Raw genomic sequence first — 17,554 nt, 5'->3', positions numbered from 1 at the left:
CCATTGCAGCTGAATATCTGCAGTCGATCTACGATTGGAGGGGTGCTATGTTGATACTAGGTGGACTATCCGCAAACATCATCCCGTTCGTTATCGCAATTGGACCTTCAATAAGGGCTCATGTAAAAAGTACAAAAGAAGATACGATGTCGGAAGACAGCGGGACGGAAACTGGGGTATACAGCTCGAGTGACAGTAATTATTCTTCAAATTTTTCGGAGTCATCGCCCAATTCAACAGACGACGAAGAATCTATAGGAAATAAAAAGTTACAAAAGAGTCAAATAAAAGAAAGGCCAAGGCTGTATTCTGAGGATGAGATAGGTCTTCATAGTGATTACAGGTCAAAGGACTGCGCCAAACCGAACAATCGGGCGACAAGGATTCAAATCGAAGAACAAACCCTAAGATCTTTTTCATCGGAAAAAATGAGAACCGGGAAGGATAGTAGAAGTCACAAAAGAATACCAAGAAGTTACGAATGCTTCAATAAACTGTCAGTAATTTTTGAGAGCTTTAGAAGTCTTTGGGAGCCCTGTCTGGTGGTTTTATTTGTGGCGTACTTCGTGGTGGGCATGGAGATCGTAGGATGGCGCTCCTTATTCGTTCCACGAGCCATTCACATGGGTCTGTCACTGACCCACGTCAACATTCTGAACCTGACATCTGCTTTTGCCAACTTCATTAGTCGTCTCACGCTTGGATTGGTTATGAAGAAATCTGGGAATTCAAGCACGGTTTTCCTTTGCTTGGTGATCCTGGAGGGACTTTCAAAATTGCTCGACGTCTTTACTCTCCAGTTTCCGGTGATGCTGGTCTGTTCCTTTCTCTCCGGAATCGCGTTGGAAGGGATGGCCATTTTGCCGATTATCCTTGGAGCAGAACTTTTGTTGGTGCCTGCAGACTTTGATATCCTCTTCGTGACCCTCGAACTGATGCATGGTGCAGGGTTTTTGGCAGGAGGAACCATTTCAGGTAACACTTCTGAAACAACTTTAATCCTTGACTAACCCTGGATAACTAGCTCCTGAACAACTACTCCCGAACAACCGCCCACCCCTGATAAATATCCTCCAACATTAATATAGCCAATTTGTAATTTACATCAAGACAACTACCCCAACTACCTCTTGAAAACTATCTCCCGATAAACTATCTCCGCACAACTCACTTGCCCCTGCCAACTGACCTCTAACATTAGGGACTTTTCCATTTGCACGTCGACATAGTGGACTGGTACGTGTGATGTCGACGTGCAACTCAAAAAGTCCCTATTAGCAACCCATCCTTAAATTACACCGATGCAATTACCCCAAACTACCAGTTGACAAAATTACTACCCTCTGGAAAACTATCTACCTGATAAGTCTCACCTATTAAAACTATATCTGCCAACTAACTCTGGACTTTTAACTATCCCCTCCACCCCGAATAAATATCCCAAAAGAATCCTCTGCAGAACGACAACTCGTGGACAACTACCAGTGAAAATCCATCCAACTCCAAACAACTTTGGATAGATCTGCCCCCGCCCCAAGAATTGTCTAAGAAACTACTGCCCGTGCAGAGGTTAATTTTGGTGACAACTATTCTTTATCCTATAGATATTTCCAGATTAAGAAAAGATCTGTACCAACAAAATTACTGATTATTTTTTTTTTTTTTTTTAATTTTTGTGAAAAATAAAACCCCTAAATTTTTCTGGCGCTGAATTTTTAAAACACTCTTGCGAAAAGTGTTCCCTTTTTGTATTAATACACGTATAATGGTAGTGGAATGATAAAGCGGATAGGCCTATGGAGTAGATGAATTAATGTATACGTTAATTACATACTTCAGGTGCGATTAGAACATGATATTTATAATTTTGTGTTTACTGCCCCCACCCCCCCCCCCCAGGCGCGGATCCAGGGGGGCCGAGCGGGCCTTACCCCCCCCCCCCCCCGCAAAAAAAAAAAAAAAAGAGAGAAGAAAGGAAAAGAAGGGAGAAAGGGAAAAAGGAGAAAAAGGGAAAGAAAGAAGAGGAAGAAGAAAAGAAAAGGGGGAAGAAGGAGATGGGGGGGGGGCCGAAAGGGTCTTGCCTCCCAGGCTGTTAACCACCCCCCCCCCCCCACCCCCCCCCCCCCCCCCAATCAAAAAAAAATAAGAGAGAAGGAAGGAAAGGGAAAGAAAAAGGGAAAAGAGGAGATACTGGCGTACTGATAGGGGGGGGGGGCTTGGGGGAAATCATATTCAAACGTGGTTTATTTCTAATTCCACAACGGTGGATTACAAATACTGTTGAAATGACATAATTTCCGAAATTTTTCCTCACTTTTTAGTAAATTATACGTTTGTATGTGTTTGTTGGAAAATGACAAATTCCTAAATTTACAACCAGGCAAAAAATATGATTCTTGAGATTCCTACATGTCAGGGCCCCCCCCCCCCCCCCCAACTTTTCTTGAAAAAGTATTTTAAAGAGAAATGAAATAGAATGAGAGCAAAAAAGTAAGAATAGGTAACTGCCAGTGTTAACAAAATAATGAGGCATCAAAATATGCTCATCTGACCGTGATTAAATGCCTAAAACCCCTAAGCTTCCGGGGGCTTTGCCCCCTGGATTCCATTTAGGGCACTACGGCGGACCCTTAGATGATCATCTGACGGTAATTTAATACCTAAAACCCCTGATTTTTTGGGGCTCCGCCCCCTGGACCCCACGCCAAATAGTGACTTGCCAGTGTCACAAAATAATAAGGTATACACAAAAATATGCTCATCTGACCTTAATTAAACGCCTAAAACCCCTGAGCTTCCGGGGTCGGACAAGGTATCAAGATGTGTTTATCTGACCGCAGGCGCGTAGCCAGGGGGGGGGGGCGGTTGGGGGCGGTCCCCCAATCGGAAGAGGACGTATAGGAAGAAAAAGGAGCAGACAAAGAACATATTTGATATTCAGACAAGGATTAAGGGTATAGAGAACGGTACAACGCTTCGTTTTCTTTCTCTAATAATACTACGTCAAAGCCTCGCGCAGGAGGGGAGGTGGGGGGGGGGGGGGACTGAATTCAGACGAGCATTCAGAGGCGAGAACGGTAATACGAATCTTTAATGATTTAATGAAACGTAAAAGTTTCTGCGCTTCGAGCGGAAAAGGGGGGGGGACTGAAATCAGACGAGGATAAAGAGTCGAGAACGGTACAACGAATCGTCTTCTTACTCTAATGATTTAATGAAACGTAAAAGCTTCGCGCAGGAGGGGATGTGGGGGGGGGGACTGAATTTAGGCAAGGATTAAGAGTCGAAAACAGTACAACGAATCGTCTTCTTTATCTAATGATTTAATGAAACGTAAAAGCTTCCGCGCGTCGCGCGGGAAGGGGGGGGAACTGAATTCATACGAGGATTAAGAGTCGAGAACGGTACAACGAATCGTCTTCTTTCTTTAATTGTTTAATAAAACGTCAAAATTTCCGCACTTCGCGCAGGAGGGGGAGGGGGGGGGGACTGAATTTAGACAAGGATTAAGAGTCGAGAACAGTACAACGAATCGTTTTCTTTCTCTAATGATTTAATGAAACGTAAAAGCTTCCGCGCTTAGCGCGGGAGGAGGGGGGGGGAACTGAAATCAGACGAGGATAAAGGGTCGAGAACGGTACAACGAATCGTCTTCTTTCTTTAATAGTTTAATAAAACGTCAAAGCTTCCGCGCTTCGCGCAGGAGGGGGGAGGGGGGACTGAATTAAGACAAGGATTAATAGTCGAGAACTCTACAACGAATCGTCTTCTTTCTCTAATAATTTAATAAATCGTAAAATTTTCCGCGCTTCGCGCGGGAGGGGAAAAACTAAATTCACACGAGAATTATTTTCGAGAACGGTACAACGAATCGTCTTCTTTCTCTAATAATATAATGAAACGTCAAAGCCTGGGAGGGGGAAACTCGCCCCCCCCCCCGCATTACGTCACTGATGGTCACCATAACGTACCAATATTTGGCTCGCATAATTTCAAATTTGGGCCCCCCCCCCCTAAGAAATCCTGGATCCGCGCCTGACCCCCCCCCCCTCTTTCTCATCTCTACCTCCCAAATAGTCGACTTTGCTTCTGATTTCGTATGTCTCCTAACAAAGTGAAACCTAATATACCCTGTATGACTTAATTGAACATGATGAAAGAAAAAGCCAAACCAAAAGAGAGAAATGGAAAGGGAAAAGGAGGGGGAAGACGCTTGGACCACCCTCTGTACCCTCCCCCCCCCCTCCCATTAAAAAAAAAATCCCATTTAGGTTTTCCTCAGTAAGACCAGACAAGGTAAAACATTGAATTGAATTGAATATATCATTTGGTTTATTATAGTATCTTTTAAAAACTCAATATTATTTCAAGGACCCCAAATCTGGAACTCTCTTTCTTCAGATATTAAACAAGCAGTTTCGTTAAATGTTTTTAAGTCAAAATCTAGGCACTTTATTTTAGACAGGTATTCACCAAGTTTGTTTCTTTAAATGTATAGGCAATACCCCCCCCCCCCCCCTTTATGTTGTTGTAAGTGATTTGTTATTTTTTGTAGCGTCCTTAATGTATTATGTTACAGGGTCAGCTAATCACAAGGCTTGTTCCTTTCTTGCTGTCTCTCTCATACTTAATCCAAATGTATACTTTGTTATTAATTTTTCTTGTGAATTTTACCCTTTGTATCATGTTGATTTATGAATGTTTGCATGTGTTTTCTGGATTTTTATGAGCAAATAAATAAATTGAAATTGAATAATGGAACTGACTATTTCGGGGTTTTTCTTTACAAACTAAGTCGTAGTTTGCTTATGCGCTTTCAAATTTCATATTTAAAACAATCATGATAGCGATGATGACGGTGATGCTAATAATAATGATAAAAATCGTAATAGGCCTAGTAATAGTAATAATAATGATGATAATAACCCTTCGATCTACTTAGAATAGATATAGATCAAGGCTAGTTCAAAGTATTTATTTCACTTCATTTCGTTTCATTTAGGCCGAATTTATTTATATTCATTCATTTCCAACCAAATACAAATCCCATGATAATAAAGGAGCACCAATTCAATTGTATATGTATAACGTGACCTATTGCATGGTTGACTAAATTGTGTTGTATTCCTTTGACAGGTCTCATCGCAGATACAATGGGATTCAACGCAGCTTATCTCGCCATAGCAATTGTCAATGGCGCCACCTTTGTATTGGTAGTAATATTCAAATATTTTGAAAAAAGGCGAAACCATGCAAGTGACAAGAGTATGGTCACTTCAGGACTAAAATGATATACGTCGAAAGGTCCACGCATTTTCAAGACAAAGAGCATCTGACCTCCAGAAAAGCAAATAAAAGTGTTTGAATAGGCATAATATAATTATGATTACTTCCCGGCGGCGTCATTTTTTTCTGCGGCACAGATTGGGGCTTTTTGTATAAAAAGAGGTCTTGATTTAACCCTAACCCTAACCCTAAACTTTCCCATAGGCTCAAAACGCACCTAACCCCAATTTGTGCCGCCGAAAATATAACGCTTTCCGGCGTCACACCTTTTTAATTGTTATATCATTTCCGGCAGTTTATATGCAATAGTAACAATTCTTATAACCGATTTGAATTTGAAGTATATTTACAGTACTCTTGTTTGGCCACTCATGATTATTGTTATTCAAATAAATGTACTTTTCCGCTAGTACTATTCAATTTTTTGTAATAATATTTATTTTGATCCTGTTATTTCTTGTTTGTTTTAAATATGTCATTTGATGTACCATTGTCATTTTTGAAGTATTTACATTGTTCCACACAGCCGCAATGGAAATCAGGCTTATAACTGTTTGGGCTTTTTTAACCGTGTATACATAATGATTTCAATTCAATTCAATTCAATTTATAGTCGGTATGACCGAGGTACGTGCTTGTTGAAAGCTTGGTGACAAAATGAATGGTATTTACTAATTCATTTTTCGCTGTCCGACCTATTAGGCGGAGGGCCAAAGTCAAATATCATGCTAAGTTTCGAGTTGGTTGCCACTACCACACAAACTATTTGTGATAAACTCTTATTGTTTTTAAACTGGTATCAAAATGTTGATAATTCAATTATATTTCATATGACACCAAACTCATGGTGATTCAAGATTGCCTTAAAATATTTTTTACAAAATACTATTTTTCGTCAAAAAGGCCGATTTTGGGGACACTCCCCCCCCCCCCCCCCCCCCCCCGATTTAGAGATGTTCGCTGCAAGTTAAACAAAAAAAAAAGGTGAAATATTGTGTATTATGAAAAAAATCTTTCGCATAAACATGGTGTGCTTAGTTTGTGTGAGAATTGGCAGGCAAACCCCTCTTTTCTGACTTTGGCCCTCCGCTTATAAGTATGGCCTTGTGTAAATTTCGTTGCTTTGTAGTCACCCGTTTGTAAAAATGGGAAGAATTGCAGAGATGATTAATAACGAAAAAAAATGATATTCAAAGGTAGGGTCTATATACATGTACTTCTGTCAAGAGAGTAAACCACGAAAGTTCACAAAATGCCTGAATGATTTGGGTTAAAAGCCAATGGAAGGTCAAATCTATTGTCGGAACATTATATAGTGAAGAAGAAATATAAAAATGACAAGTACTTTCATGAACTTTTTCAGTTGTTTTTGTTACAAATTGGACAAACTTTAACTTTTTAGCACAACTTCCTTGTCTTTCCAAATTTCAATATTCAAATATTGTTTCACCTTAATTGGTTAAACTGATTCAATTCAGTACAATTTCAGATGTCGTCATATTTGATGATGTATATAAATCATATACACTATAATATTCTTATTGCATAATTGCCAATTTTAACTGGATTATACTGAATCTTCCTGGTTCTAAACGCTTCGAATCCATAGTGTAATAATCAATTTATGAATAATTTGTTGCATTCAATAAATCAGTGGAAATATAACATAATGTATGGAGATCTAAATGAATTTTGAATAATTTATAATATGATTAAAATAAAAGCAAAATTAAGCGCAAACAAACTGAACTGCATCGAGTCAACAAATTTATTGTTAATTCTTACTCAGCATGTGTTACACTTTCAAGAATATTGATAAGAAACTCTTGTAGGTAAGGTCATTCTAAACAAAGGGCGGATAGACAAGTTACAAGAAAAGAGTACAATATATCCAATCAGCTGGGATAAGAGGAGCATACAAGCAGAGACAGAAAGAAAAAGAAAATAACAAGGTAGATTGAGTGAATGGAGTATCCCTCAGATCCCCTTATTGAATAACCAAAAAGGGAAGAGATGAGGAAGAGAGAGAGAGAGAGGGAGAGAGAGAGAGAGAGAGAGAGAGGTTGGAGTACAATAAATCCAATCAGCTGGGATAAGAGGAGCAAACAAGCAAAGACAGAAAGAAAAAGAAAATAACAAGGTAGATTGAGTGAATGGAGTATCCCTCAGATCCCCTTATTGAATAACCAAAAAGGGAAGAGATGAGGAAGAGAGAGAGAGAGAGGGAGAGAGAGAGAGAGAGAGAGAGAGGTTGGAGTACAATAAATCAGATCAGCTGGGATAAGAGGAGCATACAAGCAGAGACAGAAAGAAAAAGAAAATAACAAGGTAGATTGAGTGAATGGAGTATCCCTCAGATCCCCTTATTGAATAACCAAAAAGGGAAGAGATGAGGAACAGAGGCAGAGATAGAGAGAAAGAGAGAGAGAGAGAGAGAGAGAGAGAGAGGTTGGAGGGAGAAAAGACAGGGAGAGAAAAATATAATATAACGCAACCCCTCTCAGCACTCAATTGTTCTTCCGCCTACTTAGTAAAACCATACCTTTAACCAGTACCATCAATATTCTCTTTACTATCATCAGTATACTATCATCAGTATCCCCATCACTATAGTCATTGCCATTGTTGTCATCTTCGCCAGGCCTGATCTATGTCATTGTATTATCCTCCTAATCATCTGATCTATTGTCATCATTATCACAATTGTTACCAGCATCAATTACCATTACCATCATCATAGTCATCACCACTCGTCAGTCGTCCCTATAAGCTTTCTTCACCATCACCACCATCATTGCCATTAGCATAAGCATCCTCATTAATACCATCGTTGTTTACCGTTATCATATTCAGCGTCTTCATACTCTTCTTTCTCACTTCCATTCCATGTTGTATAGCCCTCAAGGTGCCAGAACCTAGGCCGGTCGGGTGGAAATCTTCTTTTGTTTTCCCCTTCAAAATAGCGACAGTCGCCCAAAAAAATAAAAACCATGAACGTCGCCCAAATCTCGCTGGTTTTTACCTGGTGCAGTGCATGGTATATACAACGTACACGAGGCGGGGGCTACTTGTTTACCCAAGCAGGATTTTGAAACTAGGGCAGAAGACAAGTGAGAATTTGGGAATAATTTCATATATTTATATCCAAATTCACTAAAAAGAATACATACTTTTTATTCATTAAACATTTTTTTCTCTAAAAAAAGCGGTAAAAAAAAAAACTATCAAAAAGCCAACCGTAGGTTACTAGGTTTTCAGGATTTTTGGGTCGGTCACGATGGGCAACATCTTTTTTTTAAACGCCTTATAATATCATCCCCATCACAATTATGATTACAGCATTCAATTATCAATATCATTATCACCATCATTACTAGCACCATTACTCGTTCCTATCAACCTCCAATACCATCACCAGTGTCTTCATTGCTCCTGCCACCATTATCATTACTACCAACTTCATCCTCATCACCATCACCACCATCATCACGATCATCATCATCCTTCTCACCACTATTCCCACCACCAAAACAAAATGCATGCAGTGGAGATGAACATCTTCACACTGAGATACAGCACATATCAAACAATAATCTTAATATTTGTTGTAATGGTCATTTATTCCATACTTATTACATAGCAGAGATGTACTTTTGTCATGCTTTCAGTCAAGAAAAAGCGAGGATGTTTTGGAAGGTGTCCAAAAATGAGAGTGCCGTTTGTTTGTTTGTTGAGTGGGTTATGAAACCGATACGAATAACGTTGAAATAGCCTGGATGTGAAGTTTGCATTCTGAGAATGTGCTATCAACATGTTCTTCAATGACAGCAGCGAGAGAGCTGCCACTGATTCAGTCTGTCTGTGTGGATGGGTTTAAGCCCTTGCTTCTAGCTCCTTAGACTTGAGCTTCTCAAGCTTGTCGATACGGGCCTGGCTCTTGCTACCCACCTGTCCACCACCCCAGTGACGACGGATCTGGAAAGGGAGGGATTTGAAGAAAAAAAATGTAAATGTATCAATGATATTCCAACCTTAAAGGGATCGTTTAACAATGTTAAATATGAGATACACGGCCATACGTGTTATCAGTGTCTGTGATATGGTGTAATATTGAAGCCCTAAAAAAATTGCGCTTCAAAACGATCAAGAAGTGCCTCAAAAAAGTAAAAATCTTTGAGTGACCGGTTTTACCATACTCGTTTTCCCCAATAGACTGTAGTGTTATGAAAACCGTCAGGCGAACGGTTTTCAAAATTTGTAATTCCAATCATAAATATCTTGATAATCAGACAGGCGATCGGCTTGTAAAAGTCACGGGGTTCCTGACTGACCTAAAGGCTTATAATTATCATTGCATCATGAGCTAAATCCAAAATTTTATTTCAGAATCTGAGACAAAGTTACCGGATCCCTTTAAAACAGCACATCTAACGTTAAGTTACATCATTCCCGAATTCCCTATAGGTTAAATTATTTTTAAAAGCTCAACAGTTAGGCCTAAAAAAAATAATGTTGTATTGCCCTTTAGGTGTCAAAACATCGGTCGGTCAGTCAGAAATTTGGGTTCGTCGGTCAGAAATCTTCTTTCCTTTTTTTTTAATCGGTAAACAAAAAAATTAAAAAGCGGACCGTAGATTTCAAGATTTATGGGTCGGTCGAAAAGGGCAATACAACATCTATTTTTTCAGGCCTTATAGCTCCAGCAGCCATTATCAACCAAATAACTATCCTCCCAAATAATAGCTAGTCATTCATTGTTATTCTAATCCAATACCTCTCATCTCATACAAGGTCCATTTAAACCTCAGGTGGTGAGGAGCATCAGTTCCCCCCCCCCATTCTTTTTTCACTCAATTTATCATTTAGTAATGCATCGTACGTACCAACATGTATGTTCTCGAATAAAACCATCAACCATATATTACTTCATGAAGTACTCTTTCTGCTCAGTTTTAAAAAGCTCGATTGTTATCTTCAGGTTATGATTTCAGGTGAAGAAATTCTTACATCATTGCAGAAGAGAGTAATTCACAATAGTATGCTATCACATATAACTCCTCACAAGCATTAATCATAGCACCTTTCCTTAGATATCATCTTCCCTCTACCAATCCCATCCTCCTTCGTTTTTTTTTTTCCAATAGTAGCCAACTAATTTTCACGTCCAGAGTACCAAGTCCTATTCACTCTTAATTATTCAATGTATCTTGGGGAAAATACAAATCGCCTCATGAGTTCTCGGTACAGGATGTTAATGGGGTGCCCTGTATTAAAGTTTTAGGCCATACCCCATGTACTTTCAGAATCTCCAGCTCTTCTAACACAGAAATAGGAGAAACCTGGTGTAGCAGTACCCCTACACACCCTAATCAAGTTATACAGGGAGAGAAAAAAGTCTAAGTTCACTTTATACTCTTTAGCTGCAGTCTACTTTCCCGTGAAAAACAAAATAAGTAAACCACGGGTAATAGTGAGCACTACAAAAAAATACGTGTTTTTTCCCCCTCAACCACGCCCCCCTTGAGTAATAAACAAGAAGAGAGGATTTTTTTTTTTGGGGGGGGGGAATGGCATCTAACAACATTCCCCTCCTTTTGAGTAAGAATATTGGGGGAAAATAGGGAAGAATCATGAAAAAAATATAAAAATCTGGAAACCGATTTAATTTGGGTAATTATCAGGCCTGGTAAACTGACCTCTTCAAATCTGTCATTGTAGTTGGTCCTGACTGTGTCTACCAGCTTGGAGAGGGCGCTCTTGTCCTCGGGGTTGACCTGGGTGAACGCAAGGCAAGCTGCGTTACGGCGATGGACCACCTGACCGAGCCGAGACTTTCCCTTCACGATGCAGTAGGGAACACCCATCTTACGGCAGAGTGCTGGGAGGAACATCACGATCTAGAATGGGGGAAACATGGCAATAATAATTTATTTAATTTTGATTATTGTTGTATTTTTCATTAATATTTGATATCAGTTATTTTCTTTTTTATCTCCTTCCGCTCAGTTTTAAAAAGCTCTATGTGTGATCTTCATGAAATTATTTCAGGTGAAGAAATTCTTACATCATTGCGGAAGAGATGTTTTCAACTATAACATGGACAGATTTATATGGTTTGCAGAATTTTAAAACAGTAAAATTTCTTATATCATTGCAACAGTTGAGGCAGCTAAAAGTACACATGTATAAACTGGTCTATTCAGGAGCCCAAACGATAAGTTCTATGAAATGAGGCATACCTCTACTCTTGACAAAACAGCATTTAAAATCCACCTTGGTGTTGCATTAAGATGAAGAATGGTACATCTATCGATTCCAAAGAAAATTAAAAGAAAGGAGTCACAAACCTCGATGGGTTCGACATCATGAGCAATGGCAACAAGCTGAGCTTTCTTGGACTCGATCAAACGGGTGACAGTGTTGACACCGGACATGATGCGAGCTTCACGCTTAGTGGGAACCTCTTCACGTCCCTTGACGCGATCCTCGGCACGGGCCCTGAGCCTGGCCTTCTTCTCCTGCTTGGTCTCGGGGCGGTACTTGTGCATCAGACGAAACAGCTGTGTAGCTGGAATGCATAGGTTAAAAGGGAATCACAAATTATAGCAACATAATGTTTCAAATAAAAATTTGGACGATTTGGTACTTCCATCAAGTCTCAGAGGGGGTTATGTTGTAATCACTTTCTCATATAGCAAATACTCAAAAGCATCATTGACTTGATTAAGTATGGAAAACTTTATGAAGACTAGGGGCGGGTTCACAAATATCCTAAGGCGAACTTTAAGTCTAAAACATTATGGAGAGCCATTTGTAGCCTGAAAATCTGTAATTGTGAAACACCCCCCTGAGGGTATTTGAAAATATCACATCAAGTTACATTTAAGTACTACTCTTTCACTTTGTACCTTTTTCTCAGTTTCCGAATGTTAATGAATGATGAAATTATAGTTATGTCATTTGGCTCTGAAAACACTAAAAAAAGAATGCCAAATAGAAACATCTACATGTACTTCAATTCTCTAAACCCTATGGCTGCCATCTGAATTTACCCATCATCCATAGTGCCAATCAGTCCCTTCGAAAATAAGCGCAGAAAATGAACATGCCATGATAAACAAGGTGCATGAATTCTAGATCCATCCAAAACACAGATTAACAAATAAGATCTTCATCAATTAAAATCGATATTAAAACAGGATTGAAGATGATATTTTACCCATTTCTCTATCAACACCGAGTCAAAAATAAGATCTTCATGAATTAGAATCGATTGAAAAGGATATTTTACCTGTTTGTCTATCGAGAGCCTGGCTGAACTGGTTGATGGAAGGAGGAACCTTCAGACGCTGGTAAAGGACAGCCTTCTGGCGCTGGAGGCGTACATACTTGGGCCAGAGGACAAAGCGGGACAGGTCCCTCTTGGGCTGGACCTCATTGCCTGGGAGATTATGAATCAGAGAAAAAATATAATATGAACATTACAAATTTATAGACAGCACCAAATTATGGCTGTTTATGGGGCAAGTCCAAGGTAGTTTGTCCTGTATGTATGTGTGTATCAGGTTGATGGTTCTACTGCAGCTTGCATGTGACATAAAATGGCAAATGTAGTGGACTTGTCTTTAGCATAGCTTGATTTCTTTCAATCAAGACACACAGAAATGTTTCAAAGTGCCGTGCACACAACTCTGCAACTTTATCCAATATTAATTAAAGATTGAAAATGGCACACTGAGCAAAACTTTTTCTTAAACACTCCACTGTTTTCTTTATATACTTTCCCACCACTGAATAATGAAAATGAACCTTTCATGCTCTACTCAGTTTTAAAAAGCTTGGCTTTTCTCTTCATGATTTGTCTCAGGTGAAGAAATTCTGTTGATACATCATAGTAGAGCGATTAACACAAGACCACAGTCATAAGAAAGCTTTTCAAGTTCAGTTAAAAGTATAAGAAAAGGTGAATTTAATATGATGCTAAACTAATACAAATTTGGAGCTGCTAAGTTTCTTGAACATCAAATCATATCACAGCCTTCATAAGAGTAAATACTGCTTGTTCTATGAATTAAGTTGCAAATAAAGGATTAGTGTAACTGGCAAGTTATTTCTTGCTTACCAATTCCAAAGTTCCTTGTCCTCTTCTCAAAAAGGGGGTTGACAACCTTCTTAGGGACCGACTTCTTGGCAGCATAGGGGGTGGGAGCCACCTTCTTCCCCTTGACTTTCTTTGCTTTCGGCTGTGAAAAGTGAGAGAAAAGGGACACGTTAACTTCAATATATCAATACAAAAAGTACACTGAGTTACCATATTTGCTTGGTCATTTTGGGAGGCTGTATCTTTTGATAGAAACATTGGTGAGTGTTGAAATTTGAAATGTTTTCTTCCAGCGGTACTTGTGCATCAGACAAAACAGCTGAGGGGCTGGAATGCTGAGGTTAAAAGGGAATGGATAATTATAGCAACATAATGTTTCAAATAAAAATTTGTGAACGATTTGGTACTTCCATCAAGTCTCAGAGGGGGTTATAGTGTAATCATTTTCTCATATAGCAAATACTCAAAACCATCACTGACTTGATCAATTATGGAAGACTTTATGAAGACCAGGTGGGGGGGGGGGGGGGGGTTGACAAAGCTCTAAAGTCAAACTTAACTCTAAGTTTAAAACATTATGGAGAGCCATTTGTAGCCTTAAAATCAAATATATTCCACATCAAGCACATGAAATTTCCTTGCTACTAGAAAATATGAATGATTCAAATCAACATTTCAGCTTTTTAAAGTTTCTTACCATATTTGCTTGGTCATTTTGGGAGGCTGTATCTTTTGATAGAAATATCGGTGAGTGTTGAAATCTGAAATGCTTTCTTCCGTTAGATCTATAGATCTATAGATGATTTTTTTTCTTCTCAATTATCCAACCATAATGGTGGAATGCAAACCATAATTGAAAAATCGTTCAGACACCCTAGACTACTAATAATTGGGCTGCTTTGGGGCAGTAATGCTATTCGGTAATGGAGAAAAATGTGTGGTAACCGTGGTCGTTTTGGTTAACATTTTTTACAAGAATTTAAAAAATTCATTTTCATATTCATGAACTTTCATTTTTTGAAGCCAAGCCAAGGCTAAGATTTAGAGTAAAGGAGCCCGTAATCGGCCAGCTCCCGTTTTCGGCCGATTGGTTGGATGCAAGGTAAAATCACTCTAAAATACATCGCATAATAGCATAACACATATCCCACTCATACCATACCATGCCAGTGTCACTGAAGAACCACATTTGCAATGAAAAATATATCCTAAAATATCACATTTTAGCGATGTAATCGGCGGTCTCGCTACCCGAATCTGAAAAATCAAGTATCTTACGCGTGTATGTAAGAAATATGGGTACCATAAAATCAGCTTTATTTCAAGTATTTTTCAGATTTAGAGCCCGATTTTGTGTTAGTCGCAAGCTCAAAAGTATCTCATCGCATGTATTAAATCAATGCAGCCGGACCCTGCCACGCACACACGATATGTCTGTCTAATTCAGATTCAAACTTCCGATCACCGCTGTGCCCGTCTTCGGCCAGGCGAGCACCAGGGAGCTCCGGCGTGGGATACCTGCTCCACCCGCTTGTGCTGTACATCAGCGCGGAAACGCACGGCGCGCGCGAGCGCTTCCTATTGACTTTGTACATGCGGCCGTAAACTGAAACGCTCGGCCGATAACGGGCTCCAAAACAGTGAAAATTGAAATGAATATTGTCATGGCAATTCGTGATTTTTTTCTGGGATTCTTTTTTTGTTTAAATAATAATAATATTTGCTTCATGATTTGAACAAAAAATGATAATAAATAGGAAGTAAAGGGTCCTAAAAACAGGATTTTGTCTTAAGTGGCCGAAAACGGGCTCCTTTACTCTAGAAGCTGTTGATTGTGTTTGCATTCTGATAAACATAAATTAGTAGTAGTAGGAGTGCTGGTCCGAGAATAAGGATCGTCAACATAAACAAGGATCGTCTTCATTACACGCGCCCGCAAAAAATAAGGATCGTCTGAATTTTCGCTCTGGGCGTTGGAGATACGAAAACAGATTCTGCAATGATTTTCTTGATGCATTTTACATGGTGAACAGACTTTCACGTTATGAAAATCCTTGAGTAGACGGACAACCCATAAAAATAAACAATGAACTGGGGTTATTTTCTTCGGCGGAATTAGTTTTTTCACATCGCCAGCGTCCGGTTTGGGAGCCTGAAACCTGCAGAGTGCAAATGACGATCCTTATTTCAGAGGACGCAATTTGTACGCTGTTACGCATACGAGGATATCCTTGTTAATCAAACGATGCTCATTCCCGGACCAGCGCCCCTACTGATGAAGGACACGTTAACTTTCAACTAGAGCAATAAAACAAGAGAGTAAATAATCCCCAAATCAATGACAAATCTCATGAACAACAGTCACTCAATGCAACATGCACAAAAAAGAAACAATTAAATTTGTGCCAATTCATAGTCATACAACATATTATGTTCAATATATTTGAATGATAGTTGATAAACGAATGCAAAAGTAGAGTTATTTTACGACAGTTCATCAGGATTCCATTCAAAATATGCTCGAGAAGGAAAGTTCTCCGACTCCCAACACTGATCCCTACGAGTGGTACAATTACACAAATTCACACCAAATATAATTCGTATGCTCATAATAATGCCCGATTTCCACCACTTGTGGAAAATATCAGTGCATTTAACTCTTCGCAGAACATACTATAAATGTGACTTAAAACAAAATTCCTAATATCAGTCTCATATAATCAAAGATGTAATTGATCGAAGAGGATTTAATCGAAATTTTCGTTTGGGTTTCCGTACCATGATTCCTGCTAGGTGTAAAAGACCGTACGTGGGTTTTCTCGTAACGTACGAGATTTTAAACGTTAAAATAGTTAGTCGTAGACGAAATATAATGCAGACCACTAAACTCTATCCGCAGTGCAGAGTATTTGTATATAAATCCACAGACTATTTTCTTTGTCACCATCAATCATCATCATCACTGGTGTACTGAAGGGGGGGGGGTGGGGTAGATGCCCCCTCCCCCCAAAAAATCCCCCAAATTCAAACATGTTTTTATTTTTAACTCGATACGAGGGATTTACAAATGTTGCTGAAATATTTTCCGGGGTTTTTCTCTCACTTTTATGTAAATTATACCTTTTTTCCCCTTCTGCCCTCCTTAAAAAAAGTCTTTTATCATTACGTTACTGATCATCATCATCATCATCATCTTTGTTCCTATTTTATTTATTTATTATTATTATTATTAGAAGTAGTAGCCAGAGGCGGTCCTCCGGGGTGGGGGGGGGGGGGGGATATAATGCTCTCCCCCCCCCCCCCCCCCACACACACTTTTTCTAATATCCCCAAAGTCTCCCTTTTTACATAGGAAAGGTGCCCCTTTTACATTAACAAGTGCCCCTATAATTTGTAAAAGTGCTTCTTCCCCTTGTCACCACTGATAAGTGCCCTTTTTTTTATTCTGAAACGTGCCCTTTTCCTTCAACAAGTTCCCATTTTCCTTTTCAAAAGGTGTCCACTTTCCATTCTCATAAGTGCCCTTTTTAATCTCTAGTAAGTGCCCCTTCAGATACGAGAAGTGCAGGCTTTTCACTTTTGATAATTGCCCCCTTCATCTCTGACAATTGCCCAATTCAAATATGAGAGGTTCCCCTTTTACTATAATAACAAGTGCCCCTTGCCATATTCATCTTTATTTTCCTCTTCCTCCTCCCCCTCCTCCTCCTCTCTTTCTTCTTCTCCTTCTTTTCTTCTTACACTTATTATCTATCATTTCTATTAACGTTGTTATTCTTATGATCATCATTATTATCTTTAATAAGTTGTTTCTTTCTTTATTTCTTTAACTTATAATGTCGGGGACTTAACCCAGGCACGGATCCTGGATTGCTTAGGGGAGGGGGCCCAACTTCTTTTATTTTTGCTCCCGAAAATTTGAAAATCGCGCGCCGGTTGAAAAGTCGCTCAGTGGGGGGGGGGGGGGTGGTGTGGGGGGGGGGGGGGGGGGGGGGGCAGGGCAGTGAGCACATTTTTTTTTTTGGCCCTCGAAAATTTAAAAATGTGCACCCCACCCCCTTGGGCGCCAGGGGGGCCATCCCCCCAAAAAGGTAAAAATCACGTGTTTTTACAAGATTTTTTTTCCCAGCGGGGGGGGGGGGGGCAGACCTCCCGGGTCCCCCCCCC

General features: G+C 39.5%; 2 protein-coding genes and 3 non-coding genes across 5 annotated transcripts; 1 reads left to right on the top strand and 4 right to left on the bottom strand.

The window, feature by feature from the left end:
* The first annotated feature begins 206 nt into the window (after positions 1–206).
* LOC115929250 lies at positions 207–5,433 on the top strand. The gene is made up of 2 exons (XM_030997898.1): positions 207–975; positions 5,137–5,433. Exons 1-2 carry the CDS (start codon positions 429–431, stop codon positions 5,289–5,291), a joined length of 702 nt encoding a protein of 233 aa, XP_030853758.1. The 5' UTR covers positions 207–428; the 3' UTR covers positions 5,292–5,433.
* A 3,454-nt stretch (positions 5,434–8,887) lies between these two features.
* Positions 8,888–16,234, bottom strand: LOC115919041 (60S ribosomal protein L7a-like). Its single transcript, XM_030997671.1, has 6 exons — positions 16,166–16,234; positions 13,409–13,529; positions 12,578–12,727; positions 11,634–11,854; positions 10,983–11,183; positions 8,888–9,261 (listed from the first exon to the last, which is right to left on the bottom strand). Exons 1-6 carry the CDS (start codon positions 16,166–16,168, stop codon positions 9,160–9,162), a joined length of 798 nt encoding a protein of 265 aa, XP_030853531.1. The 5' UTR covers positions 16,169–16,234; the 3' UTR covers positions 8,888–9,159.
* Positions 10,228–10,303, bottom strand: LOC115929388. The gene has a single exon (XR_004066463.1). It is a non-coding gene; the product is annotated as a small nucleolar RNA SNORD36 (small nucleolar RNA).
* On the bottom strand, positions 11,284–11,360 carry LOC115929410. The gene has a single exon (XR_004066486.1). It is a non-coding gene; the product is annotated as a small nucleolar RNA SNORD36 (small nucleolar RNA).
* Positions 13,105–13,184, bottom strand: LOC115929392. The gene has a single exon (XR_004066467.1). It is a non-coding gene; the product is annotated as a small nucleolar RNA SNORD36 (small nucleolar RNA).
* Positions 16,235–17,554: the final 1,320 nt, after the last annotated feature.

Source organism: Strongylocentrotus purpuratus, unplaced genomic scaffold, assembly GCF_000002235.5.
Source record: "Strongylocentrotus purpuratus isolate Spur 01 unplaced genomic scaffold, Spur_5.0 spur5_scaffold_4, whole genome shotgun sequence".
Lineage (NCBI taxonomy): Eukaryota > Metazoa > Echinodermata > Echinoidea > Camarodonta > Strongylocentrotidae > Strongylocentrotus > Strongylocentrotus purpuratus.
Note: the sequence above shows the minus strand (reverse complement) of the source record. Positions and strands in the feature narration are given on the sequence as shown.